The 26657-nt window shown below is 44.7% G+C and overlaps 1 protein-coding gene across 2 annotated transcripts in view; it reads right to left on the reverse strand.

Moving 5' to 3' along the window:
• Nucleotides 1-456: 456 nt before the first annotated feature.
• Nucleotides 457-26657, reverse strand: part of LOC109909172 (Down syndrome cell adhesion molecule homolog) — a 135166-nt gene continuing 108965 nt past the window's right edge. Inside the window, exons 16-33 of one of the 2 annotated variants that reach the window (XM_031796261.1) lie at nt 26230-26300; nt 25776-26019; nt 23948-24094; nt 22704-22859; nt 22354-22487; nt 21996-22149; nt 21680-21797; nt 20962-21125; nt 20694-20792; nt 19565-19753; nt 13735-14025; nt 13378-13554; nt 12976-13006; nt 11921-12033; nt 11673-11822; nt 10287-10580; nt 9785-10087; nt 457-1731 (exon numbers count right to left, since the gene is read on the reverse strand). In XM_031796261.1, coding sequence (XP_031652121.1) covers nt 1316-1731; nt 9785-10087; nt 10287-10580; nt 11673-11822; nt 11921-12033; nt 12976-13006; nt 13378-13554; nt 13735-14025; nt 19565-19753; nt 20694-20792; nt 20962-21125; nt 21680-21797; nt 21996-22149; nt 22354-22487; nt 22704-22859; nt 23948-24094; nt 25776-26019; nt 26230-26300 — 3251 coding nt within the window. In that variant the 3' untranslated portion in view covers nt 457-1315. The remainder of the gene's footprint in view (nt 1732-9784; nt 10088-10286; nt 10581-11672; nt 11823-11920; nt 12034-12975; nt 13007-13377; nt 13555-13734; nt 14026-19564; nt 19754-20693; nt 20793-20961; nt 21126-21679; nt 21798-21995; nt 22150-22353; nt 22488-22703; nt 22860-23947; nt 24095-25775; nt 26020-26229; nt 26301-26657) is intronic. The other variant, XM_020508167.2, reaches the window with a different exon arrangement.

Raw genomic sequence — 26657 nt, forward strand, 5'->3', positions numbered from 1 at the left:
GGTCACAATGCTGACAGATATTTCTAGTTAATACCCTTCACTGCAGCGTTAACATTAGATCTGGGCTTTCAGGTGATGCATGTATTGGATTGCCACAGTTATCCACATACCAATAAGTCGTCACTAGTGTGGATAAATCATACCTATTTATCCGGAGAGCCCTCTGCACTAAGGGGGAGCGGATCAATGGAGTCAGATACCCCTGAGGTCTGATAGGGAGCAGTGATGTCTATACCCTGCCTGCCCTCTACTAGCTAATATAATGTGAGACATCCGATCCAGGTGACCTGTTCAGAGTCATTTATCATGTATACACCCAAATCAATTATTGCAGTGTCTACATAGTGAAGGGTGCTTGTGTTACACAACACACAGGCTATGGAGTGATCGGTATGCTAGGCTCTGTGGTGGCTGAGAGGGTTAGAGATGGAGGAAGAAAGAGAATAAGCAGTATTGTCCAAATCTCAAATCAAACCCACGTGTGCAAACATGACTAAGGACTTTATTAACCAAATCATTTTCCCTGTAATATCCACAAATAAAAGTGATCTCTTTTATATATATTCACATTGTATCATTTTCATAGTGTGACAAAATTCTCTTTTGGATTTTCCAGCCATTCCTGTAAATTGTCATAGATCAGTCCCCATGCAGTCATTGGAAAGGTTGAAGAATGTAGTAACAATCTATCTGAGTAGATTGAGTCGAAGGCATGGACAGACAGGTTCAGCTTTAATGCAGTTATTTTCCTTGGCTTCTCTCATTATTGAAAAACCGCCAGCTATCCAATCATCGATTTGATCACACTGCGACAAACAAAATAAATCAATGAAGAAAGCAATATCCTCCTGCAGAGTGCTCCAGAGTCCTCCTCCTCTTCTTCTTCTTGTTTTTAGACATTTTTACATTTTTATATATAATAATAATAATGACTATAATTATCATTGATATAAATTCAATAGTATTTTTTCTCTGTCAAATTTAAATACATTATTTTGGCAATTTTCATATGGTGTTTAGAATAAAAGAATACTCAAATAGAAAATAAAACTGAGAAATCAGAGAGCCAGAAGAGGAAAGAAGGGAGCAAGAACAAAAGAATAAAAGAAAGGAATAGAGAAGAGAAAGAACGAAAGAAAGCAAGAGAAAGAAATACAGAAAGAACCAAAGTAACGCATCCACTTGGAGTCAGAAATATATATTAGTCGTTGTTGAAAAGTGTCCATCATCATCATTGTTCCGTGCCAGCTCTCTGTGTAGAGCTGCAGTACAGTTTACAGTCTAAGTCCCGGAGTGTGTAATGTAACTCCTTGTGTTATACCAGTGTGTAGGACTTTGCGTAGGGGTTGTTGCTCTGTTTTAAGTGTCCTCTGGAGTCTAGCAGGGACTCCTGTGAGCTGCTGAGCTTGGCAGCCGGGGCCTGGGCCAGGTCTCCGGTGGCCTCACGGCCAGTGGGCTCACGCTGGGGCAGGGTGGAGGCAGTCCCTGGCTGCCACTGCTGCACCTCCCTGGATGTGGGCACCTCCATGGGAGTGGGTTCCAGGAGCGGGGGCCGTTTCAGTGTGCGGCTCTTCTGGGGCTCCAAACACGCCTGACCCAACGCCCCTGTCTCCCCTCCTCCTCCTTCTCTTCCTCCGTTACCACCATTGGACCCCCGGCCTCCCGATGCAGAGCCACGGTTTAACAGGAAGTCCATTCGTAGGTACGGGGGCAAGTGCACCAGCTCTCCTCCTGAGGGATGAGACCAGAGAGGCGGTTACAGGGGTACCCAGTCAGGAAGGTTAAAGGGGCATCCAGTCAGGACTGTTAGAGGGGTATCCAGTCAGGAAGGTTAAAGGGGTACCAGTCAGGAAGGTTAAAGGGGCATCCAGTCAGGACTGTTAGAGGGGTACCAGTCAGGAAGGTTAAAGGGGTACCAGTCTGGAAGGTTAAAGGGGCATCCAGTCAGGAAGGTTAAAGGGGTACCAGTCAGGAAGGTTAAAGGGGTACCAGTCAGGAAGGTTAAAGGGGTACCAGTCTGGAACGTTAAAGGGGTACCAGTCAGGAAGGTTAAAGGGGTACCAGTCAGGAAGGTTAAAGGGGCATCAAGTCAGGAAGGTTAAAGGGGTACCAGTCAGGAAGGTTAAAGGGGTACCAGTCAGGAAGGTTAAAGGGGCATCCAGTCAGGAAGGATAGAGGGGTACCTAGTCAGGAAGGTTAGAGGGGTACCCAGTCAGGAAGGTTAGAGTGGTACCCAGTCAGGAAGGTTAGAGTGGTACCCAGTCAGGAAGGTTAGAGGGGTACCAGTCAGGAAGGTTACAGTGATACCCAGTCAGGAAGGTTAGAGGGGTGCCCAGTCAGGAAGGTTAGAGGGGTACCCAGTCAGGAAGGTTAGAGTGGTACCAAGTCAGGAAGGTTAGAGGGGTGCCCAGTCAGGAAGGTTAGAGGGGTACCCAGTCAGGAAGGTTAGAGGGGTGCCCAGTCAGGAAGGTTAGAGGGGTACCTAGTCAGGAAGGTTAGAGTGGTACCCAGTCAGGAAGGTTAAAGTGGTACCCAGTCAGGAAGGTTAGAGGGGTTCCCAGTCAGGAAGGTTAGAGGGGTACCCAGGCAGGAAGGTTAGAGGGGTACCAGTCAGGAAGGTTAGAGTGGTACCCAGTCAGGAAGGTTAGAGGGGTACCAGTCAGGAAGGTTAGAGTGGTACCCAGTCAGGAAAGTTAGAGGGGTGCCCAGTCAGGAAGGTTAGAGGTGTGCCCAGTCAGGAAGGTTAGAGGGGTACCCAGTCAGGAAGGTTAGAGGGGTACCCAGTCAGGAAGGTTAAAGGGGTACCCAGTCAGGAAGGTTAAAGGGGTACCCAGTCAGGAAGGTTAAAGGGGTGCCCAGTCAGGAAGGTTAAAGGGGTACCCAGTCAGGAAGGTTAAAGGGGTACCCAGTCAGGAAGGTTAGAGGGGTACCCAGGCAGGAAGGTTAAAGGGGTACCCAGTCAGGAAGGTTATAGGGGTACCCAGTCAGGAAGGTTAGAGGGGTACCCAGTCAGGAAGGTTAGAGGGGTACCCAGTCAGGAAGGTTAGAGGGGTACCCAGGCAGGAAGGTTAGAGGGGTACCCAGTCAGGAAGGTTAGAGGGGTACCCAGTCAGGAAGGTTAAAGGGGTACCCAGTCAGGAAGGTTAGAGGGGTACCCAGGCAGGAAGGTTAAAGGGGTACCCAGTCAGGAAGGTTAAAGGGGTACCCAGTCATGAAGGTTAAAGGTGTACCCAGTCAGGAAGGTTAGAGGGGTACCCAGTCAGGAAGGTTAGAGGGGTACCCAGTCAGGAAGGTTAGAGGGGTGCACTCACTACATACTGAGCTGGGAGGACAGTTCTCAATGTCAGCATTACTTGATTACTTTCTATTCGTTATTTTCTATTCCATATGGGTATTTTCATACGGTATCTACTTACTGTCAGGATATATGGCATTTGATAGGAAATCAAATGAGTTGAGGAAATACGATTTGAGTTTGGATAATGTAATGTAATCTTTCGTATTGAGTTGGAAGGATACAGATTCTATAAGGATTTCAGGACGATATCATTTTTCATGGTTTGATGGCGGGATTTATTATCCTTTGATATTGCTGCATTAACCTGTCAGATTCATATTCAAATCACCTTTCCATTTCTTCAGGACTATTACGTCAAACAGCCGTGCACTGCCCACTCTCAAACTCTCCTCATCTGTACCTGGGGTTAACTGAAGCAGAAACCTGCTTCAAATCTCATTCGGAGACAGAATCTTTGCTGTCCAGGAGCCAGAATAAACCAAGCCTGTGATGTAACCCAAGTCTACATTTAGTTAATGACACTGCAGCACTTTAAAAGACTTGGGCTTCTCTACACAGTATTCCCCCATGCAAACAGTGAATGAATCCCTGGACACGGTTCAGGGGATGATGATACAATCACGTCTGCTGTAAATGTATCTCGTCCACTGAATAAACTACGTATTTAATTTAGGAAATTAGCTCCACACAAAGATGTGTCCAGTAGCCAGAGATGTATGAGTCGTAGTGAAGATTTTACACTTGATTAGGAGTGGTGGGGAGACGTGTACTGTTCCATTACTGTTCTAATGGACGTCTTCAATATGAATCTTTCTGAGGTCACAGAGATCAGCAGGCTTCAGTGACTGGACTTTTCAATGCCAAATCACTATCTCCCACCACCACCACCGCCGCCACCATCACCACCTCATCACACAGAGGAGGACCGGCTCGTCTATGTAGATTGTATCCTACATGTGACCTTAGTGACTGAATTCCAGAGTTCATGGAGAGCATGCATAATTTACTGTTTATATTACAGGCTTTATTAAAACAAGTAAAGATGATAAATGGTGACCAGCTTTAATTGAATTAAATATAGATTGAAGCTTTTCTTTGGGAGCTCATTAGGAATTGACTTAGCTGAAATCCATCAGGCCGTAAATTGCAGTATGTGGGTAATGGCACAACTTGTATCAGCTACACAATAATGATTGCCAGCCGTGCAATAAGTCTCTAGCTGGGGGGTTTGATGAACAGTGCCTTCAGAAAGTATTCAGACTCTGACTTTTTCCACATTTTGTTACGTTTCAGCCTTATTTTAAAATGGATTAAAAAATAATAATCCTCAGCAATCTACACACAATATCCCATAATGACAAAGAGTAAACAGGTTATTAGAATTTTCTCTCGTATTTTTTTCATTTTTACTTATTTACATAAGTATTCAGACCCTTTGCTATGAGACATGAAATTGAGCTCAGGTGCATCCTGTTTCCATTGATCATCCTTGAGATGTTTCTACAACTTCATTGGAGTCCACCTGTGGTAAATTCAACTGATTGGACATGATTTGGAAAGGCACACACCTGTCTATACAGTGGCAATAAAAATTATGTGAACCCTTTGGAATTACCTGGATTTCTGCATAAATTTGACATAAAATTAGATCTGATCTTCATCTAAGTCACAACAGCAGTCTGTTTAAACTAATGACACACAAATTATAGTATTTTTCTTGTCTATATTGAATACATCATTTAAACATTTACAGTGTAGTTTGGAAAAAGTATGTGAACCCCTAGGCTAATGACTTGAGATTGGAGATGTTGGTTAGAGCAGCCCTGCCCTATAAAAAAACTTATTTGAGTTTTGCTATTCACAAGAAGCATTGCCTGATGTGAACCATGCCTCGAAAAAAAGATATCTCAGAAGACCCAAGATTAAGAGTTGTTGACTTACATAAAGCTGGAAAGGGTTACAAAAGTAACTCTAAAAGTCATGATGTTCATCAGTCCACGGTAAGACAAACTGTCTATAAATGGAGAAAGCTCAGTACTGTTGCTACTCTCGCTAGCAGTGGCCGTCCTGCAAAGATGACTGCAAGAGCACAGCACAGAACGCTCAATGAGGTTAAGAAGAATCCTCGAGTGTCAGCTAAAGACAAAGAAATCTCTGGAACATGCTAACATCTCTGCTGACGAGTCTACGATACTTAAACACTAAACAAGAATGGTGTTCATGGGAGGACGCAAAAGAGCACCTGGATGTTCCACAGCGCTCCTGGCAAAATATTCTGTGTACAGATGAAATTAAAGTTGAGTTGTTTGGAAGGAACACACAACACTATGTGTGGAGAAAAAAAGGCACAGCTCACCAACATCAAAACTTTATCCCAACTGTAAAGTATGGTGAACAGGACAGTGACCCAAAACACAGAAGTAAATCAACAACAGAATGGCTTCAACAGAAGAAAATACGCCTTCTGGAGTGGCCCAGTCAAAGTCCTGACTTCAACCCGATTGAGATGCTGTGGCATGACCTCAAGAGAGCAGTTCACACCAGACATCCCAAGAATATTGCTGAACTGAAACAATTTTGTAGAGGAATGTTCCAAAATTCCTTCTGCAGGTCTGATCCTCAACTACAGAAAACGTTTGGTTGAGGTTAATGCTGCCAAAGGAGGGTCAACCAGTTATTAAAACCAAGGGTTCACATACTTTTTCCTCCCTTCACTGTGAATGTTTACACGGTGTGTTCAATAAAGACATGAAAACCTACAATTGTTTGTATGTTATTAGTTTAAGCAGACTGTGTTTGTCTATTGTTGTGACTTAGATGAAGATCAGATCAAATTTTATGACCAATTTATACAGAAGACCAGGTAATAATTCCAAAAGGTTCAAATACTTGTTCTACCACTGTATAAAGTCCAACAGTTGCCAGTGCATGTCAGAGCAAAAACCAAGCCATTAGGTTGAAGGAAATGTCCGTAGAGCTCCGAGACAGGATTGTGTCGAGGCAAAGATCTAGGGGAGGGTATCAAAACATTTATGGGGAAGGGAACCAAAACATTTCTGCAGCATGTTAGGTCCCCAAGAAATCAGTGGCCTCCATCCTTCTTAAATGGAAGAAGTTTGGAACCACCAAGACTCTTCCTAGAGCTAGCTGCCCAGCCAAATGGAACAATCGGGGGAGAAGGGCCCTGGTCAGGGAGGTGACCAAGACACCGAGCTCTACAGTACCTCTGTGGAGACGGGAGAACCTTCCAGAAGGACAACCATCTCTGCAGCACTCCACCAATCAGGCCTTTATGATAGAGTGGCCAGACGGAAGCAACTCCTCAGTAAAAGGTACATGACAGCCCACTTGGTATTTGCCAAAAGGCACCTTAAGACTTTCAGACCATGAGAAACAAGATTCTCTGTTCTGATGAAACCAAGATTGAACTCTTTGGCCTGAATGCCAAGCGTCATGTCTGGAGGAAACCTGGCACCATCCCTATGGTGAAGAATGGTGGTGGCAGAATCATGCTGTGGGGATGTTTTTCAGCGTCCAGGGACTAGGAGACTAAGTACAGAGAGAGAGATCCTTGATGAAAACCTGCTCTAAAGCACTCAGGACCTCAGACTGGGGCGAGGGTTCACCTTCCAACAAGACAACGACCCTAAGCACACAGCCAAGACAACACAGGAGTGGCTTCTGGACAAGTCTCTGAATGTCCTTGAGTAGCCCAGCCAGAGCCCGGACTTGAACCCGATCTAACATCTCTGGAGTGACCTGAAAATATCTGGCAAGCAATGCTCCCCATCCAACCTGACAGAGCTTGAGAGGATCTTCAGAGAAGAATGGGAGAAACTCCACAAATACAGGTGTGCCAATCTTTTATATATATAAATGAGCAAAATAACAGTTTTTTCTTTGTCATTATGGGGTAATGTGTGTAGATTGAAGAGGAAAAATAACAATTTAATTCATTTTAGAATAATGCTGTAACCTAACAAAATGTGGAAAAAGTCAAAGGGTCTGAATACTTTTCAAAGGCACTCTATATGAGTGTTTTAACATTCTGTGTGACCAAGTCAATCTGTGCTGCTGGGGAAGGAGCTGTTCTCATTTTCTGTAATCTGTCCTTCTAATGAGCTTCCACAGCTACCCACACACTAGTAAACAGACAGACACATCGCGCGAACACACATGCACACACGCCCACACACAAACACACAAATACACATAGACACTTTCGCTTGTTTAAAGGCCCATGACACAAGAAACAGTGTTGCAGTAAATGTTTATGAGCTGAGAACCTCAAGATCTTCCTCTATAATTGGCTTCCTACAGTAATTGTACAGGACAGACTGTTTATGAGATGTCACACGGATCACTGCCCAATGTTTCCATCCAGCTTGCTCCAATGACTATGGTCACACACTCACATGAAGAAATGAGCTTGCCAAATCCCACAAGAAGTGGACGCACTTCAGGTCAAAGTCATGACCCCAGGTTGACCCAGTGTATCAGTACCAGGTGTGTGATTGTGATTGAAATGTGTCAGAGTAACAGGAGATAGGGCTGTCCCCTCCTCCGTGTCACTGTGTTACTGACAGAGGAGGTCACAGGGTCAACTCAGGGCAAAGGTACATTACTACAGAAGGGGGGGGGGGGGCAGTGGGCCACTGTCAGTCAGACAGACAGTCAGACAGACAGACAGATATCCATCAAGCACTTCTGTATGCCATCACTATTGTATGCCATCACTATTGTATGCCATCACTTCTGTATGCCATCACTATTGTATGCCATCACTTCTGTATGCCATCACTATTGTATGCCATCACTATTGTATGCCATCACTATTGTATGCCATCACTTCTGTATGCCATCACTATTGTATGCCATCACTTCTGTATGCCATCACTATTGTATGCCATCACTTCTGTATGCCATCACTATTGTATGCCATCACTATTGTATGCCATCACTATTGTATGCCATCACTATTGTATGCCATCACTATTGTATGCCATCACTTCTGTATGCCATCACTATTGTATGCCATCACTTCTGTATGCCATCACTATTGTATGCCATCACTATTGTATGCCATCACTATTGTATGCCATCACTATTGTATGCCATCACTATTGTATGCCATCACTATTGTATGCCAGCATCGACATGTATGTTTTATATTGAAAATGTTGCCTTTTTTTCTTGAGGATTCTGATGCTACTATGTGACACTCGTTAAGGCAAAAACACCATAAAAATGAACTGTGTTCAAACTAGCATGGGGGAATTCCACACTGTGTGCCACAACAGAGCTGGCTGATGCTAAGCCAGACTGGCAACAACAGTCTTCAACAGGGACTTATTGTAGAAACTTGTAAAGCGTGTCTACGTTAGCACGACGCTACAACAGGCTCTGTGTCTGAAAGACTGATATCGTGCTGAACATCTCCATTGTGGCATTAAAGGGCTGTTTTTTATTGACAGACAATAGCTTTAGATTGGCTTGACAGATAGCTTCTACTTGCCCTCAGCTGACGGTTTAAGCCTCCCGCTGGCTGATGACTGTGGGCAGCTGGCTCGTGTGCGCACCATGAAAACATAATGAGGGACGGAAACTCAAGACCCAGCTCAGATAGCCAAAACCTGTCTACCTTGTCTAACTCAGCCCAACCTAGATCCTGCCATCCGACAACATCCACACCAAGCTAGTCTTCATGCACCCAGCCCAGACTGAAAACATGGCAGGCCAGGACTTGCTAAATGTACTATATACAATCTGTGTGTGTGTGTGTATTTTTTACAAAAGGTTTTTGAAAAATGTGCATTTCCTCATGTCTATGTATTTCAACCCATTCTGTTTGGTCTGTCCACAAGCTGCGCCAGACAGTGGAACCAATAGGAATAGGAGTTGAGTAGCAGCAGGTCATATGAGGCCCACCTGGGGGAGGACAGTGTCAGACAGAGGGACAGACGGATAGACGGATAGACTGACAGACGGATGGACGGACAGACAGACAGACAGATCCTCCATGTGCAGAAATTGCTGCAGAGCACCGAAGATGAATACAGCACTGTGAGAGGGTTATTACGGGGGTTTTAATGGTGTTTGTACTTCATCAAGCGTTAACAGCATTCCAGAGGTGTTATCTGAGGAAGTGTACCTTATGATCATGATCATTATTTTGCAATAGGCGTTTTGTAATATGCTGTGTTAAATGAAAGCTATGAAACTTTGAACTTTGAACAGGCCTAGAGAGCTGTGGAATTTATAGTAGTAATGCAGTGGTCCAAGGTCTAATTGGGGCAGAACACTTAACTCAACTTGTCAAGGGCTTGATGAGTAGAATCAGGTGTGCTTGTCCAGGGCCACAACAAAAATATGTACTGTTGGGGGTACTGGAGGACCGGAGGTAGAAAACACTGATCTAGAGTAATGAGGAAAATAATGAAGTTTCAATGAGGTTTGAACTGTACTGTGCATGTGTGTTCTGTATACCCGGTCTGTGGGCCTTGGGTGCTGCCATGTTCATAACCCGGCTGACGTCCTGAGGCTTGGGCGGGGAGGCGGTGAACCTGCAGATGCCTGACTCGGACGGCGTGCTGGACGTCAGGCTGTCTGTGTAGTCATTGGTGCCGGCAGTCATTTGCTCTGAGGAGGTGTCGGAGATGAAGCATTCTGTGATGGTGAACTTGGCGTGCCGCAGGTGTTCCTCCATCTTGGCGTGCTCGTAGGCTCGGGCCAGCTCCTCGTACGTGGACGACGCGCTCTCTGTCGACACCATGCTGCTCCGTGCGCGGTCTGCGTAGTCACACACACACACACACACACACACACACACACACACACACACACACACACACACACACACACACACACACACACACACACACACACACACACACACACACACACACACACACAAAGAAGCAACATCCATTATAGTACAAGCATATAGCTTACATTTCCTAAGATATATAGGAAATATCTTAAAACATACCGTGAGCACTCTGACCCTTCCACGTACAGTAGTAGTGGTCTCCCCTTTGCTGCAGACTAATGTTGTATGTGAGACATAGGGTCAGTCCAGTACCTGTGTCCTGCGATGGGCTGACGCTGTAGCTATCGCTCTCCTTGTCCACAGAGCCGGCGGCCCGAGGTGTGGGCAGTCTCCAGTCTGTGCTCAGGGTGTGGGAGGAGGTGGGTGGTTGGGGGGGGTTCAGGGTCCACTGGCTGGCGTATCGGTTCCTGCTGGCTGCAGGGCCTGCTTTGGCAGTGCGGCGTGCTGTGGGGTCTGGGGGTGAAAGGGCCAAAGTCATTACTGATGAGAGGCCTAGGCAGTGTCAGAATTGGCACCCTATTCCCTATGTAGTGCACTACCAGGGTCCCAATGGAATAGGATGCCATTTCATACATACCACTGAAGTGCTACTAGACAGTAAATAGCATACATTGAGTATTAATTTTCTGTGTATCCAATTACAGAAACATCTATTGATCAATAATAATTAATAGTTTTGAAACTATCATCCTAACCTTTCACAGTAGATATAATATTCCCCAAAGAAAAAATAGTATCATATTCGGTCTGACCCAGACATTTAACCTACTGTGCTATGCATCAATGGCACCAAATCAGAATGACCCTTTAGAATGGCCATGATTAGATCCGGCCTGGAGAAGCCAGAGAAGAATAGCAGTGGTAATAGTAGTAGGTCAGAGTGGAGTAATTCCATCAGTGGGCTGGAGACTGGAGCACCAGGCAGTGTTTTCCCAACACTCTGGATAGATATGGCTGAGTCAGCAGATAAGGTTTAGGCCCACAGTGCTGCCCGGCCAGCCTCAATGAGCCCAATCAGGTGAGCTGTCAGGTGGAGCCAGATGCCTCTCCTCTCTTCATCAGTTCAGCTCCACTGAAGCTCAACAGCAACAGAGCCTCCATAAGCCACTGTGCAGCCACTGGCTTGGCTCACACTGCTCTGGGCTGTGGGCTATGTGAGTGCATCTGAGGGTTGCAACTATGATAAGCTGAAAATTCTAGTTTGCTTAAAATGGATTTGAGATCAGGGTATGTGAATACCTGGAGGTTAATTGTTAGAGCTGTTGTTAATAAAAACTAGAGTCTAAACACTGATTGGAGGACTGGGGTCCAGTTACAGGCACCTGAGAGATAAATAAATATGGACAATGATTTAAAGTTACAGCAGATGCTTGGATTGAATTGAACTATATCAGAACATATGAGTATTGAGAGAGAGCATTCTCTTATTTCACATAACTACAAACAAATAAACAGTAATGAATTACCCCTATTCTTCCAGGGGACGACAGAGTAAAGGTGGTGAGGGGTGGGATATAGAGGTGATTAAATGGGTTAAGCTCTTACTGGTTCCAGGCCGGGCATCGGAGACGTCCACCAGTGGGCCGGTGGCCTGCGACAGGGACTGGTAGTGGACTGTGTGCGTGACAGTGGACGACTTCTGTTTGGACGTCTCCCCGAAGTCATTATCAGTCAGCAGCACTGTCGACCTGTCGTCTGAGAGACAGAAAACAGGGAGGAAGACAATGAGTTATTAGAAAAGATGATCAAATATAACGTGCAAGGGATAAACTGGCGTGGCAGACTTGTCTCACCGATAGTCTCCATAGTATCTCTCTCTTCGATGAGCAGCTGGGCTCGGGGGATGTCGATGTGCATTCTCATGGCTTGCTGCTTGTTCGATGTGTCTGGTGTCCGTGTGTTTTTACTAGGAGATAGAAATGTCAGTTAGGGGCTTTTGTTGTATTGTTTGTACGTTTTCTGTCATAGTTTTAAAGTAACTGTCCAGTGAGAATCTCTCTTTTAAAAGTTCATATTATGTTAACTCATACCAAGATTGAAAAACAGCTTCTATCTCAAGGCCATCAGATTGTTAAACAGCCATCACTAGCACAGAGAGGCGGCTGCCTACCTACAGACTTGATATCAATGTCCACTTTAATAAATGGAACACTAGTCACTTTAATAATGCCACTTTAAGAATGTATACATATCTCGCATTACTTATCTCATATGTATATACTGTATACTGTATCCTACACTATCTATTCTTTACTATCTATTGCATCTTAGCCGCTCTGTCACTGCTCATCCATTATTTGATATTTATATATTCTTATCCCATTAATTTACTAGATTGTGTGTATTAGGTTTTGTTGTGGAATTTGTTAGACATTAGGTTTTGTTGTGGAATTGTTAGATATTACCTGTTAGATACTGCTGCACTGTCGGATCTAGAAGCAGAAGCATTTCGCTACACTCACAATAACATCTGCTAACCATGTGTATGCGACCAATAAAATTGGATTTGATTTGTTGACTCATCCTATACTCGTATTTGTGGCCAAAGCATAAATTGACCACAAAAACTCTACCTCAAACTGAAAAATACATTTTATTTCCTAATAGAGTATGATGTCATACTCCTGAGGAGGATGAGCTGGCCAATCATCGGTCTACTCCCGTCAATATTTTTAATGACTGGTATATACCCACACCATTCCGTTGTTGAGGTACGCCCATATCATTCCAACACAAAAAAGCTGCTTTTAAACACACTAATGACATTTTTAAAAAATATGAAAACACTGGACAATTACTTTAAAGTATTTTATGATTCCTATCTGTAGTTTTATTCCTCTTCACGTACCTCATCAGCATTTCTGCCAGGCTTTTTGCATCTGTGAAGTCAGCATACAATAAGTTAGTAACAATGCTGAGTTGTGGTTGACAAAAGATAACATATTACAATCATAGGCACCAAGCCAATTTCATAGATGTGCAAAACTAGAACATTAGAGTGTTGGCAAATGAATAGTGGAACACTAGATCTGATCAGACCGTTCTACAGTGTTAGCTAAACTCATAGCCTCTTAATTACATAATGAAAGTCAATAGTCACAAACTCACAATTCTATTCTGCTCAAGTTAATTGATCCTCACTTTCTTGAGCATCAATCTCTAAAAAGTGCTTGTGTGTTATTGTTTGCCTTGTTTCTATTGTGTGTGTGTGGGTGCGTGTGCATGTGAGTGTCTTTATGTTCTGACTCACCACGTAGCCTCTTGAGCCTCTGCTCCCTCCTCCTCCTCTTCAGCACCATCAGGAGGATGAAGACCATGACAGCAGCCACCAGGATACAGGTGATGGTCACCATCATCTTCAGCCCCTCGTTGCCTGACATGTTGTCTGTGATGGGGTCCACTGTCTTCAACAGAGGAGGGATAGTACCTGCGGGGAGAGGAACCATCCCGAGTATTAGGCATGACTATTTATCACCAGGGCTGGGACTTGGGAGGACTAAGAATCGTAGTCAAATATGTTTCTTTGGAAGGACTTCTTTTGTAAATGAAACTATCATGGTTTAGGAAACAATATTGTCATCCTAGAGGACCACTGAACTGAACTCACTTCCATCGGCGTTGAGCGTGGCGAACGTGATCTTCTTCTCGGCGAAGCCAGCGCTGTTGACCACCTTCATCTGCAGCTCGTACCAGGTGGCTTCCGCCAGGTCGTACAGGATGTAGCTCTTGGTTAGTGAGGTGCGCTGGGCCATGGTCCACATTGCCGTGTCCACCGGACGGTACTCCAGGGTGAATGAGGTGATTGGGCAGCCGCCATTGTTCCACCCAATTAGATTGAGCCTGACCCGGGTGGAATTGATGCTGGCAAACAGCTCGTGTTCTTTGGCAAACTGGGGCTCTGGAAAAAAAGAGGGGTGAAGAGACCAGATGTAGACTTTTAAGGATGCCAGTAACATTTTATTCATGAACCAAATCAGTTCACAATAATTGAGCAAGTTCAAGGAATTGATTGGTAAATTCTTTAGATAGGACTTGAGTTAGAGTTAGTTCTAAGGGGACAGTGGTGGGGTGGAGATGCTATAGAGCAGAGGTGATGGGGGTGGTGGGTGCAAGCAAAATATTTTAGCAGCCCCACACTTGACCTCAGAGAAAAATGTTTTACGTTTTAGAGTTAATGTCGTGTAATTCTACACATTTTGCCATGGGGCATAGAGAAAATGGTAAATTCATCCAATTCTACTCATTTTGACATTGGACGGGGGGAAAAGTTTGTCGTTTTACAGTTTGCCATAGGGTGGAGAGAAATGTTTGCAGTTTTTAATATGATACCTGAGTGAGACTGACAAACAAAATCAATGGGGCCGGTATATTCATCCATGATTACTAAGTTTAGATTGCTGTCCGCTAGACTAACTTACCAATCTAAAAAATGTTAGCTGATATGGGCTAATTGAGTGACTATCAGTGACTGACATAACACATGTTTTATTGCACCTTGTGTATTCTACTATTCTAACTTGCAACTGTAAATTGAGACTCCGACTGAGTTTTAAAAAACTAAATAAAAAATGTATCCGAGGGCCAGTAGCCCATCCCTGCTATCGAGACTCTACTTGGGGAGGCAGGTAGGCTAATGGTTAGAGCGTTGGGTCAGTAGCCGAAAGGTTGTTGTATCGAATCCCTGAGCTGACAAGGTAAAAATCTGTCGTCCTGCCCCTGAACAAGGCAGTTAACCCACTGTTCCCCGGTAGGTCGTCATTATAAATAAGAATTTGCTCTTAACTGACTTGCCTAGTTAAATAAATAAAAAATACCTATTGCCCATCCCTGCTATAGAGACTCTACTTTACAGCCCATCCCTAATATAGAGACTCTACCTATAGCCCATCCCTGCTATAGAGACTCTACCTATAGCCCATCCCTTCTATAGAGACTCTACTTACAGCCCATCCCTGCTATAGAGACTCTACCTATAGCCCATCCCTGCTATAGAGACTCTACCTATAGCCCATCCCTTCTATAGAGACTCTACTTACAGCCCATCCCTGCTATAGAGACTCTACTTACAGCCCATCCCTGCTATAGAGACTCTACTTACAGCCCGTCCCTGCTATAGAGACTCTACTTACAGCCCGTCCCGGCTATAGAGACTCTACATGAAGCCCATCCCTGCTATAGAGACTCTACCTATAGCCCATCCCTGCTATAGAGACTCTACATAAAGCCCATCCCTGCTATAGAGACTATACTTTACAGCCCATCCCTGCTATAGAGACTATACTTTACAGCCCATCCCTGCTATAGAGACTCTACATGAAGCCCATCCCTGCAATAGAGACTCTACCTATAGCCCATCCCTGCAATAGAGACTCAACCTATACTCCATCCCTGCAATAGAGACTCAACCTATACTCCATCCCTGCAATAGAGACTCTACCTATAGTCCATTCCTGCAATAGAGACTCCACCTATAGTCCATCCCTGCAATAGAGATTCTACCTATAGCCCATATCTCCTATAAAGACTCTACCTATACCCCATCCCTGCAATAGAGACTCTTCCTATAGCCCATCCCTGCAATAGAGACTCTACCTATAGCCCATCCCTGCTATAGAGACTCTACCTATAGCCCATCCCTTCTATAGAGACTCTACTTACAGCCCATCCCTGCTATAGAGACTCTACCTATAGCCCATCCCTGCTATAGAGACTCTATCTATAGCCCATCCCTTCTATAGAGACTCTACTTACAGCCCATCCCTGCTATAGAGACTCTACTTACAGCCCGTCCCTGCTATAGAGACTCTACTTACAGCCCGTCCCGGCTATAGAGACTCTACATGAAGCCCATCCCTGCTATAGAGACTCTACCTATAGCCCATCCCTGCTATAGAGACTCTACATAAAGCCCATCCCTGCTATAGAGACTATACTTTACAGCCCATCCCTGCTATAGAGACTATACTTTACAGCCCATCCCTGCTATAGAGACTCTACATGAAGCCCATCCCTGCAATAGAGACTCTACCTATAGCCCATCCCTGCAATAGAGACTCAACCTATACTCCATCCCTGCAATAGAGACTCTACCTATAGTCCATTCCTGCAATAGAGACTCTACCTATAGTCCATCCCTGCAATAGAGATTCTACCTATAGCCCATATCTCCTATAAAGACTCTACCTATACCCCATCCCTGCAATAGAGACTCTTCCTATAGCCCATCCCTGCAATAGAGACTCTACCTATAGTCCATCCCTGCAATAGAGACTCTACCTATAGTCCATCCCTGCAATAGAGACTCTACCTATAGTCCATCCCTGCAATAGAGACTCTACCTATAGCCCATCCCTGCTATAAAGACTCTACCTATAGTCCATCCCTGCAATAGAGACTCTACCTATAGCCCATCCCTGCAATAGAGACTATACCTATAGCCCATCCCTCCTATAAAGAGTCTACCTATAGTCCATCCCTGCAATAGAGACTCTACCTATAGCCCATCCCTGCAATAGAGACTCTACCTATAGCCCATCCCTCCTATAAAGAGTCTACCTATAGCCCATCCCTCGTGTAGAGACTCTACTTAAAGCCCATCCCTGCTATAAAGACTCTACCTATAGTCCATCCCTGCAATAGAGACTCTACCTATAGCCCATCCCTGCAATAGAGACTCTACCTATAGCCCATCCCTGCTATAAAGACTCTACCTATAGTCCATCCCTGCAATAGAGACTCTACCTATAGCCCATCCCTGCAATAGAGACTCTACCTATAGCCCATCCCTGCTATAAAGACTCTACCTATAGCCCATCCCTGCTATAAAGACTCTACCTATAGTCCATCCCTGCAATAGAGACTCTACCTATAGCCCATCCCTGCAATAGAGACTCTACCTATAGCCCATCCCTGCTATAAAGACTCTACCTATAGCCCATCCCTGCAATAGAGACTCTACCTATAGCCCATCCCTGCTATAGAGACTCTACCTATACCCCATCCCTGCCATAGAGACTCTACCTATACCCCCATCCCTGCAATAGAGACTCTACCTATAGTCCATCCCTGCAATAGAGACTCTACCTATAGCCCATCCCTGCTATAGAGACTCTACCTATACCCCATCCCTGCAATAGAGACTCTACCTATACCCCATCCCTGCAATAGAGACTCTACCTATAGTCCATCCCTGCAATAGAGACTCTACCTATAGCCCATCCCTGCTATAAAGACTATACTTTACAGCCCATCCCTGCTATAGAGACTCTACCTATAGCCCATCCCTGCAATAGAGACTCTACCTATAGCCCATCCCTGCTATAGAGACTCTACCTATACCCCATCCCTGCAATAGAGACTCTACCTATAGCCCATCCCTGCTATAAAGACTCTACCTATACCCCACCCCTGCTATAGAGACTCTACCTATAGCCCATCCCTGCAATAGAGACTCTACCTATAGCCCATCCCTGCTATAGAGACTCTACCTATAGCCCATCCCTGCAATAGAGACTCTACCTATAGCCCATCCCTGCAATAGAGACTCTACATAAAGCCCATCCCTGCTATAGAGACTCTACCTATACCCCATCCCTGCAATAGAGACTCTACCTATAGCCCATCCCTGCTATAGAGACTCTACCTATAGCCCATCCCTCCTATAAAGACTCTACCTATAGCCCATCCCTCGTGTAGAGACTCTACTTAAAGCCCATCCCTGCTATAAAGACTCTACCTATAGTCCATCCCTGCAATAGAGACTCTACCTATAGCCCATCCCTGCTATAGAGACTCTACCTATACCCCATCCCTGCAATAGAGAATCTACCTATAGCCCATCCCTGCTATAGAGACTCTACATAAAGCCCATCCCTGCAATAGAGACTCTACCTATAGCCCATCCCTGCAATAGAGACTCAACCTATACTCCATCCCTGCAATAGAGACTCTACCTATAGTCCATCCTGCAATAGAGACTCTACCTATAGCCCATCCCTGCAATAGAGACTCTACCTATAGTCCATCCCTGCAATAGAGACTCTACCTATAGTCCATCCCTGCAATAGAGATTATACCTATAGCCCATCCCTCCTATAAAGACTCTACCTATACCCCATCCTTGCAATAGAGACTCTACCTATAGTCCATCCCTGCAATAGAGACTCTACCTATAGCCCATCCCTGCTATAAAGACTCTACCTATAGCCCATCCCTGCAATAGAGACTCTACCTATAGCCCATCCCTGCTATAGAGACTCTACATGAAGCCCATCCCTGCAATAGAGACTCTACCTATAGCCCATCCCTGCAATAGAGACTCTACCTATAGCCCATCCCTCCTATAAAGACTCTACCTATAGCCCATCCCTCGTGTAGAGACTCTACTTAAAGCCCATCCCTGCTATAAAGACTCTACCTATAGCCCATCCTTGCAATAGAGACTCTACCTATAGCCCATCCCTGCTATAAAGACTCTACCTATAGTCCATCCCTGCAATATAGACTCTACCTATAGCCCATCCCTGCAATAGAGACTCTACCTATAGCCTATCCCTGCAATAGAGACTCTACCTATAGCCCATCCCTGCTATAAAGACTATACCTATAGCCCATCCCTGCAATAGAGACTCTACCTATAGCCCATCCCTGCAATAGAGACTCTACCTATACCCCATCCCTGCAATAGAGACTCTACCTATAGCCCATCCCTGCTATAAAGACTACCTATAGCCCATCCCTGCAATAGAGACTCTACCTATAGCCAATCCCTGCTATAGAGACTCTACCTATACCCCATCCCTGCAATATAGACTCTACCTATAGCCCATCCCTGCTATAAAGACTCTACATGAAGCCCATCCCTGCAATAGAGACTCTACCTATAGCCCATCCCTGCAATAGAGACTCTACCTATAGCCCATCCCTCCTATAAAGACTCTACCTATAGCCCATCCCTCGTGTAGAGACTCTACTTAAAGCCCATCCCTGCTATAAAGACTCTACCTATAGTCCATCTCTGCAATAGAGACTCTACCTATAGCCCATCCTTGCAATAGAGACTCTACCTATAGCCCATCCCTGCAATAAAGACTCTACCTATAGCCCATCCCTGCAATAGAGACTCTACCTATAGCCAATCCCTGCTATAGAGACTCTACCTATACCCCATCCCTGCAATATAGACTCTACCTATAGCCCATCCCTGCTATAAAGACTCTACCTATAGCCCATCCCTGCAATAGAGACTCTACCTATAGCCCATCCCTGCTATAGAGACTCTACCTATACCCCATCCCTGCAATATAGACTCTACCTACAGTCCATCCCTGCTATAGAGACTCTACCTATAGCCCATCCCTGCAATAGAGACTCTACCTATAGCCCATCCTTGCAATAGAGACTCTACCTATAGCCCATCCCTGCAATAGAGACTCTACCTTTTCCGTGCGTTTTTGCTTCAATGATCTCACTGATGCGTCCGGGGCCCACTCCATTCTGAGCAGTCAGTGTGAACTTGTACCAAGTGCCACACTTCAGGTTCTCCAGACGGTACGAGCGCTCGCTAGGGCTAATGGGAAAGCTGCCCCACTGCTCACTGTTGTCCTCTGAGTACTGCAGGATGTAGCCTAGAGAGAGAGAGAGAGAGAGAGAGAGAGAGAGAGAGAGAGAGAGAGAGAGCATAACTGTAAAATCTCTCCCAACACACTCCAAGTTAATCTAATAACCTAATAACTACATTACCCAGATAATCTCTCACAGTGCTGGCACAGCAGAGTGGAAGTATTTGAGCTCAGGTATGGGCTAAAGACTTATAAACATGCCAATGAAACTGATTAACATTACATGTAACAAGGCAGGACAACAGCACATGATCATAGCCAATATTTACTCTACACAAATAAAAGGAAATAAGGCACAGTATTGGGGGAAGTGCAATGACTAGACAATATACTATACTTTGACAAATACCATAGGAAATCACCCTGGACATCCCTTATGATCTCTGTTAAAAAGCCTGAGAGGCCAGAAGCGCAATGTTGTGTTCCAGTGATGACCAGCTATGATAAATCACCAGTGCTACTCCTTCTGTGATTGGGCTTTCTTCTTGACTGAGTGGTTTAATCTTCCACTTTAACTCACCTAATCTTCTTTGTTCCTTTTTAATCTATTCCCTCTCCACTGTTTTAGCACCTCACTCAGCGCAATTACTAAGCCTGTCTAAGATAATGAGAAGTGGGGGGACTTGTAAGATTATTTTGTTCACCCAATGTCCTAATAGGGTACCAGCCCTGTTACTGAAGTGCCATTGGTGTGTCTTAGTAGTTACCAGTGAATTTTTGAGGTGTCGTTGGAGTGCCCGAATGGAGGTCTACTTTTTCTCTTGTTGAAATGTCATTGGTTAGTGTGTCTGAATGGAGGTCTACTTTATCTCTTGTTGAAATGTCATTAGTTAGTGGGTGTGAATGGGGATATTTGTCTTGTTGAAGTGTCACTGGGGTATTGGAAAGGAGGTCTATGCCTTGTAGAGGTGTCTCTGCTGTGTCTAAATGGCCTAATGTCACTCACCTCTGATGGAGCTTCCTCCGTTGTCCCCAGGTATCCAGGACAGAGTGATTGATGTGGTGGTTGTCTTGGTAACTGTGAGGCGTGGTTGGTCTGGAGGAACTGTAGAACAAAAGGAATTATATTTCTAACAAAATCCATGACAACAAAGCATCTGTGCTACATCAAACTAGCCACAAAGTGTCCTCAGAAGAGCTAGGTAGAAAGGCAAATACAAATTAGTATTGGACAATTTTGGACAATTATCCTTGGGCATCTCTCTCTGTCTTACCTTGAACCTGCAGGTTGAGCGTGATCTCATCAGAGCCCCAGTTGTTGCTGGCCACACAGCTGTAGTTCCCAGAGTCCTCTGCTTTCACCGTTCGGATGATGAAGCTACCGTTGCTATGGACACTGCGGCGTCCATCAATCAGAACAGGGGCAGGTGTACCATTGCTGTTGAGAGGTAGAGTTGACCAGATGATGTTCAGTACAGTACGTAAAAACGTAATTACGATTTTGACATACCTGCATTGTGCTGAATCATGTGACAGATAGGCCTTGACCATAGAGATGTATAGAGATCATTTCTTGGAAATTACCTGATTTTGCAATGACATTTGCCATTGAAGGCTTCCATCATTTTAAAGTAGTCAACTGGGTGGGGATTCCTATGGGTTGGGAGCGATCAGCCAATGATCAGAGCATTGTCTTCCTCTTCAAATTGGTTTGCATAGTTTGTAAATGTCTTAAAGCTATACGACCGCCCTAGTTTGTAAATGGCTTAAAGCTATATGACCGCCATTTAGTGGCCATAATAAATGAATGACAATATTTGGTTCAAGACTCCAGCACTGCAAATGGCGGTAAGTCACCAATATTAGACTTTTTTCATACATCAAAAGAAGAAGATGTAAATAGCCTCAATGGCGCTGCCAATGATGTCACAGATGCCATAATGGTACAGATACAACGTTGTGATCTCTATACAGCTCTATGGCTTGACTTACTTTCCCTTCAGCCACTTGATGGTGGGTGGTGGATCTCCGACCGCCTTGCAGGGCAGAATGATGTCCTTCATCCAGGGTGTAGTCACTGTTCCGTTGAACGTCAGGATCCTGGCAGGAGCTAGGGGGGTTACACACATGCATCCCTGTGACTTTACCATTCTATTCCAATGGATAACAATGATGAATAATAACAGAATGCAAGCAATATCCTAGATGTCATATCAATCAAAATCATACTGCAATCACTAATATTTCAGAAACATCTGTTTTGATTCCCAACGTTCAATAGTTACGCTGTTACACAGGCAGCCCGTACCTTTGGCCCGAGGTTCCACTGTGATGGTCTCACTGCTGTTGCCTCGCCCAGCGGCTGTCACGGCAACCACCCAGATGCTGTACTTCCTGTTGCGGGCCAGGTTTGGCACTCTGTAGAAATACACATCAGGAGAAGCCTCAAACTCACTCATCACCTGGAGAGAGGGAGGGAGAAAGGGAAGGGGGTTACACGTCTATGCATTTATCATACAACTTGAACAGAGGAGTAATCTCCATGAGCTTTCTCTCTCCCTACAGGACTTTCTAATACAGCCCAGAATGGGAGGACTGGAGGCAGTGTTGTAATGGGCATTCAAGGCTGCTGTGAGAGCTGTGTTAATAATAATAGAGCTCCGTACCGTGGGGTGCAGGTTGGAACAGAAGACAATGTACTTCCTGATGATGCCGTTGAGTTTGAGAGGAGGGAGCCAGGACACAAACACCACGGAGCTGGTGGCGGCTGCACTCTTAACCCCCGCTGGAGGCCCAGGGACTAGAGGGAGGAAGGAGGGGCATATTATGCTAAACATACATATATACTGTATATATGAATAGAAACAGTGAAGATGGGCTTATATGGCCTTATTGCAGATAGTTCTTTATTACGTGCATAGCTTGAACTTATGCAGGAATCATGCTTTGATGTCAATGTGAAAGCAATGATCCACATCTATGCCAAGTGTATCTCAAGCCAGGATTTGTATCTCACCGTCTTCCTTGGTCCGGGTGAAGATCTGCTCACTGCGCACCCCGTCCCCGGCCCGGGTGAAGGCCAGAACCTGGATGCTGTAGTTGGTGTATTTCTCCAGACCATCCAGTTCCAGAGAGGGGTAGGAGGTGGTCACGTTCCTGATCTCTCCCAACTCTGTCAATGTCACACAACGGTTACAAACAACCTTTTATCACTCACTCTCATGCCATATCAAATTAAGTCTATGATCCAGTGTGACAGCATTATGAGAAAATAACTACAGTGACCACAATAATACAATAAACCTAGAACCAGAGGCGGAATAAGTACTCAATTGTCATACATGAGTAAAAGTAAAGATACCTTAATATAAAATGACTCAAGTAAAAGTGAAAGTAACCCAGTAAAATAGTACTTGAGTAAAAGTATAGATACCCCCAAAAACGACTTAAGTAGTATTTTAAAGTATTTTTAATGAAGTACTTTACACCACTGCCTAGGACCACACTGCAAACTACCATACAAGACGATGCACATACACAGTAAGCTACTGTGATTTTTGACCGAGGTAGTATCTGTGATATAGTAATGACTGAGTACTGGCAGTAGTGCTCTGTCTGCTGTGTCTCCTGTGTCCTTGACTGAGTGTCCTTGTAGACATAACTGAAGCAGTGACCCTCAGTGAGTTACTGCATCTTGTGAATTATTGATGGAGCCCCGAGAGGCTGCAGGCTGGATCCCATCCACAGGGCCTGGGAGCAGAGTGTTAGCTCTGGGTGCTGCCCCCTCTCACGCCCTGTGGTACCTCCATCCAAATAACCCAACTCATCTAGAATGAAGCTACTAAACAACTAATTAACTACATTATATACAGAACAGGAACCCAATTTAAATGGATATGTGTCTATTGAGATATAATACTCATTGGATAGTTGATTTGTAAGTAAATCTAGAAGGGAACTAATTAGAACTAACTTGAATCAACACTCGCAGAATGAAATTGAGGAGAAAATGGCATCGTTGCTGAGATATTGCAAACATTCCACAAGGCACACCCATGATCTAGTGTTGCCTGTTGAGAAAACTACAAACTAAACCATAGCCTCACCTAGTGGCACAAATCTGTCAAGTACAAGATGAATGGCATGCTACATAGCAGTTAAAATAGAAAATGAAAGAATGGGCTAAAACCATGATGATCATAGTGCTCACACCACCAGTGGTCCGCTAAGTATTCTGAGCGCGTGTTAACAAGCCCCTACCTCCGTCTGGCAGGTTGGCCCAGTAGATGACTCTGTAGCCCTGCAGGTTTCCATTGAGGGCCTCTTTGGGCAGGGTCAACCAGGACAGAGAGATTACTTCTGGGGACTTGGCCATGGCCAGGACATTCTCAGGGGGACGCGAGGGGACTGTCAAGGGACAGGAGGGGAACCGAAGTTAGGACATGTGTAGACAATGGTACACTGAACAAATATATATATGCAACATGTAAGGTGTTGGTCCCATGTTTCATGAGCTGAAATAAAAATAAAAATAAAATGTTCCATATGGACAAAAAGCTTATTTCTCTCAAATGTTGTGCAAAAATGTGTTTATATCCCTGTTGGTGAGCATTTTTCCTTTGCCAAGATAATCCATCCACCTGACAGATGTGGCATATTAAGAAGCTGATAAACAGCATGATCATTATACAGGTGCACCTTTTGCTGGGGACAATAAAATCCACTCTAAAATGTGCAGTGTCGTCACACAACACAATGCCACATATGTCTCAAGTTTTGAGGGAGTGTGCAATTGGCTGCAGGAATGTCCACCAGAGCTGTTGCAAGAGAATTGAATGTCCATTTATCCACCATAACCCAACTCCAACCTAGTTTTAGAGATTTTGGCAGAACGTCCAATTGACCTTACAACCGCAGACCACATGTAACCACATCAGGCTTCCTGCAGGATCGTCTGAGACCAGCTACCCGGACAGTTGATGAAACTGTGGGTTTGAACATCCGAATAAAAACTACGCAAACTGTCTGAAACCATTTCAGGGAAGCTCATCTGCATGCTTTTCGTACTAACCAGGGTCTTGACCTGACTGCAGTTCGGCATCGTAACCGACTTCAGTGGGCAAATGCTCACCTTCGATGGCCACTGGCATGCTGTAGAAGTGTGTTCTTCCCGGATTAATCCCAGTTTCAACTGTACGGGGTAGATGGCAGACAGCGTGTATTGTGTTGTGTGAGGGATAGGTTTGTTGATGTCAACTTTATGAACAGAGTGCCCCATGGTGGCAGTGGGGATGTGATATGGGCTACGGACAACGAACACAATTGCATTTTATTGATGGCAATTTCAATGCACAGATATACAGTGACGAGATCCTGAGGCTCATTGTCGTGCCATTAATCCGCTGCCATCACCTCATGTTTCAGCATTATAATGCACGGCCCCATGTCGTAAGAATCTGTACACAATTGCTGGAAGCTGAAAATGTCCCAGTTCTTCCATGGCCTGCATACTCACCAGACATGTCACCCATTGAGCATGTTTGGGATGCTCTGGATCGACGTGTACGACAGCGTATTCCAGTTCCCGCCAATATCCAGCAACTTCGCACAGCCATTGAAGAGGAGTGGGACAGCATTCCACAGGCAACAACAACCTGATCAAATCTATGCAATGTGTCGCACTGCATGAGGCAAATGGTGGTCACATGAGATACTGACTGGTTTTCTGATCCACGCCCTTCTTTTTTTAAGGTATCTGTGACCAAAAGATGCATATCTGTATTCCCAGTCATGTGAAATCCATAGATTAGTGCCGAAATGAATGTTAACTCAGTAAAATCTTTGACATTGTTGCACGTTGCGTTTATATTTTTGTTCAGACTAGGCTGCAATATCTCCTCCTACTGGCTTCTTACTGTATTAGTGATTTCACATCTTTTGGTTTGAGGTAATTGATCCAGAATATGGTAGTCTACCTACGGCAATTACATTTTCACACTGCAACATTCTCATGCTATTAAGAAGTAAACTAAACACAAACACACATCCCTACCCAACCCCACCCCTTAACCCCCTGATCTGTACTAACCATCCTCCAGTGTTTTGGTGATGACCTCCTGAGAGGAGGGGCCGGTGCCAGCACGGTTAGCTGCCTGCACCACCACCCCATACTCAGTGAACTTCCTCAGGTTGTCCAGGGTGATGCTCTCGCTGCTCTCCCCTGTGGTGTCCATGCTGATGATGTTAAACTGGAAGCTGCCTCCAGAGCTGTACTCTCTGTAACCCACCTGGTAGCCCCGGATCACCCCATTCTGAAGGTGCTTGTGGGGGGCCTGAGGAGGAGGAAGAGGATGGGGGACAACGACAATATGTTAAAATGCTGCAAAATATGTTCAAATGCTGCCATCCTTTTGCTTATAATTAGGGTAACACGTTTGGTCAAATGCTCTGCATTACTATTGTCATATCATACGATCAGACTGTACATAGACATCGATAGAAACAGGAAAATAGCTCTGTTTAACACCATGAGGACACAGTACCTTCCAGGTGACTTTGATGCTTTGTGGAGAGGTGGCCTCCAGTTGTACTTCTTGTGGAGGGCCATCGGGGGCTGTGGAACAGGTGTAATATTAACACAAAATACTCTTATGAGACATTCAGTTGACTGTTGCAGAGATGATTGAGAAAGCAAGACATTTCATAGGCTCCTTTTTTCTGGTTGGTGCGTGGCGCGTGAACTAAGTCGACCAGACCTGCTATCGCATTGATGCCTATGGGAGAGCCACCCCTTAAGTAGACCAGAACTGTGAAACAAAAATGCAATGGTAAAGGTCCTTTTTTAATCATTTTTATAACCCACCATCATTGACTGAGTCAATTCAGACATTAATTATTTTGAGTAAATATCTCACTAGATGGTGCTACAACGCTAGGAATCTCTTTGCTCTAGTTATAAACGAGCGATGGA

Source organism: Oncorhynchus kisutch, linkage group LG18 (genome assembly GCF_002021735.2).
Source record: "Oncorhynchus kisutch isolate 150728-3 linkage group LG18, Okis_V2, whole genome shotgun sequence".
NCBI lineage: Eukaryota > Metazoa > Chordata > Actinopteri > Salmoniformes > Salmonidae > Oncorhynchus > Oncorhynchus kisutch.